General features: G+C 39.3%; 1 protein-coding gene across 2 annotated transcripts in view; it reads right to left on the bottom strand.

The window, feature by feature from the left end:
• The window catches only part of pax10 (paired box 10), an 11,268-nt gene continuing 8,420 nt past the window's right edge, over window positions 1-2,848 (bottom strand). For both annotated transcript variants that reach the window (XM_044018742.1, XM_044018743.1), the window contains exons 7-8: window positions 2,558-2,693; window positions 1-2,468 (exon numbers count right to left, since the gene is read on the bottom strand). In XM_044018742.1, the coding sequence (XP_043874677.1) occupies window positions 2,368-2,468; window positions 2,558-2,693 (237 nt within the window). In that variant the 3' untranslated portion in view covers window positions 1-2,367. The remainder of the gene's footprint in view (window positions 2,469-2,557; window positions 2,694-2,848) is intronic.

Here is a 2,848-nt window from a genome sequence, read left to right as displayed (position 1 = left end):
TTTGAGTTCATTTGCATTACACACAGCTTTATTTTCATTAAAGGGATCCAAGGCCTTCACAAAAGGGTTGACTCTTGGTAGCTACACAATGCTAAAACAACACACAACAACAACAACAACAACAACAACGGAAACAACACGGACGGCTCATGTGAACGAGTGAGAGGACAAATAAATAAGAGCATAAAAGATTTAACTGAGACGCATCAACAGAACCAACAGTCAGAGGGAAGTGAGTGCAGGTCAGATTCATTTCTGCCTGGAGCTGATTGTCTATAGCAACTTATTTTGGTCATGCACAGATAATAATGTATTTGCTGTTGTAATAACAGTGTAACAAAAACTTTTTTTTTTACATTTGAATGTGCTCCGCCTCCAGCTTTGATTGTCATGTTCTCAGGTGTTTGTTTGGTGTGCTGTGATTGTCACCCGCTAACACTGGCACCGACCATGATGTGCACTACACATTTGATCCAGCAAATAAAACAGAGACGAGGACGCAGCTCTGTTCATGTTTAGCCTGAAATCAGACACTTTTCATTTATTTTGATTAAATAAAGTGAAAAATAAACTGTTACGTCAGCATTTACCAACAGCTAAGTCATGTTTTAATTGACCGTTTATTCACATTATTCAGGCAAAATGAAGTTATTAATTCATATGTTGTTCAAGGGTCTATACAGCTACTGTTAACTGACAGCTAACAGTTCCATTAGAAGCTTTAAGTGCACATTTATAAAAGGGTTCATGTGTCTGTTTAAGTGACCCTTAATTAACCAATAATAGCATCAGGAGTACAGGATAAGTATTACTTCACTATAATTACGCACATTTATTAACCAGTATTACATATATATTATATCGTATATATAATATAGTATTATATTTAATAATGTTCTGTGTGACCTTTAAACAAACACACAGAAACGTAACATTTGTGGAACTTTACATTAAGGGTCACAAGTAACATTAATAAAGGGTAATAATGCTTAATTATACTTAAGTAATGCTTATTCAGTACTCCCACTCACAGTTAACTGACATTACCAGTAGCTTTATAACCCGTGAATAACTTGAATATAAGTATTTATGTAACCTTACTACCGTGACCTTGAACCTTGTTTAGCTCTGACGTCACTGTAGTTATTATCCTCACACACACAGACATGTGCAGTTTGAGCAGCGTTCACATTTCTTTATATTGTCTTTCTTCTTTCTAAGTTTTAGTAAAGCTGAAAATCTTCACAGTCGCTTCACGAAGCTTATGCTCGTTCTGACGATCGTCGCGGTCACTAACTGTTAGCTTTCATCTCTGTCACTTTGACCCATGCTAACTAGGTTAGCTTCCTTCTGTGTGGTTACAACCGTACTCTGTGTACGTGCTGTTAACTGTGTGTATGTTGGCAGCTAGCTTGGAATGCTATCGGGGTACTTGAGGTTACCCTGAGATTCTGAATTGGAAACACGAGCTCCATGATCTCGGAAATTCCGAGTTCCAACAACAAATGGAACGCAGCATTAGTTTAAACATGTGTAGTGAGCTCACATCTCATAATGCATTTCTTTCGTTGTGTTTTGGTCAAAGTCTGAATGGTGGACAGAATAAAAACACAAGGCTTTCAAGTCTAATTCTCTGATACGTATCAACGGTTTCATTCTAAAATAATCTTTGCCATTGTAACAATTCTACTACGATGAGCACATTAATTTAAAAAAGTCTAACCTGATTAAGAGTCTTATCAAATGCAACCAAAGCTGTTGTGTAAACATCTGCAGTTCATGGAGGACCCTCTTTAGCTCAGACCTCCTGTGCTTGCTTTAAAGGGATCGGTCAGGTTGTTGTATGAGGTACTGACACATTTACAGGGTCAGGTTTAGTGATTTTTAGAAATCCAACTTCCTACTACAAAGAGCCAACAATGACTGTGACGACCACATCCTCACATCCTCAAGGCTTACCTAATAGAATCATGTTCAAATGTGTGTCGACGGCCTTTTCCACCTGGAAAATTCACTTCAGAAAACACTCACTCCCTCAAACCAAAGTCAAAAACTGCTGCCGTGTTTGTGAAGTTCATGTGACTGTGGTGAGTGTGAGTGAAGCATCAAGCAACACAGAGATTAGAATATAGGGGGGTTACACATGTCTAATCTAATCTAATCTCTAATCTAATCTCTAATGTAGGCACATACTTTGAAGACACTGTAGACTTTTTGCTTTTCCTCGTGAGTCTGCAGTGATCATGTGTCAGCACCTCATACAGAAAACCTGAACTAACCCTTAAACTCCAATGTATGTGTCTCAAATACTGTTTTATTGACCATTTTCTTTACATCTTTTCTTCCTTTGCTGGAAGTGTCTGTTGTTCACTGTAATCTGGCCCAGTACTGACCCAGGTTCTGACTCATGTTCTGCTGCTCTCCTCCTGGGACCTGGACCGGCACTGAGATGCCAGGTGATATGAGGCCTGTGTGTGAGTGACGCATGGAAAACACAGTCAGGAAGTTGGTCTGATCATATATAAATGTAAGTGTGTGTGTGTGTGTCCACACTCACCAGTGTTAGAGTTGGTCGAGGGCGGAGTCTGCAGATGAGAGGAGGAGGAGTATCCCGACGAGTCAAAGCTGCGCGGGGCAGAGGGTGATGGAGGTAACATGCAGGAGTAGGAGGAGGCTGACTGTGGAGAAATGGACTGAGAGTGGACACAGAAAGTAAAGAACACTTTTAAAAGTTGCATTTAGGTATTTATATATACTGTATATACATATACATATACATATACATATACATATAAGTCAGAACTGGCAGTGACATCACCACAAGTTCACCAGCTGAGAATGTGGAAAA

Source organism: Solea senegalensis, unplaced genomic scaffold, assembly GCF_019176455.1.
Source record: "Solea senegalensis isolate Sse05_10M unplaced genomic scaffold, IFAPA_SoseM_1 scf7180000017673, whole genome shotgun sequence".
NCBI classification, from domain to species: Eukaryota; Metazoa; Chordata; class Actinopteri; order Pleuronectiformes; family Soleidae; genus Solea; species Solea senegalensis.
This window is presented reverse-complemented; position numbering and strand designations above follow the sequence as displayed.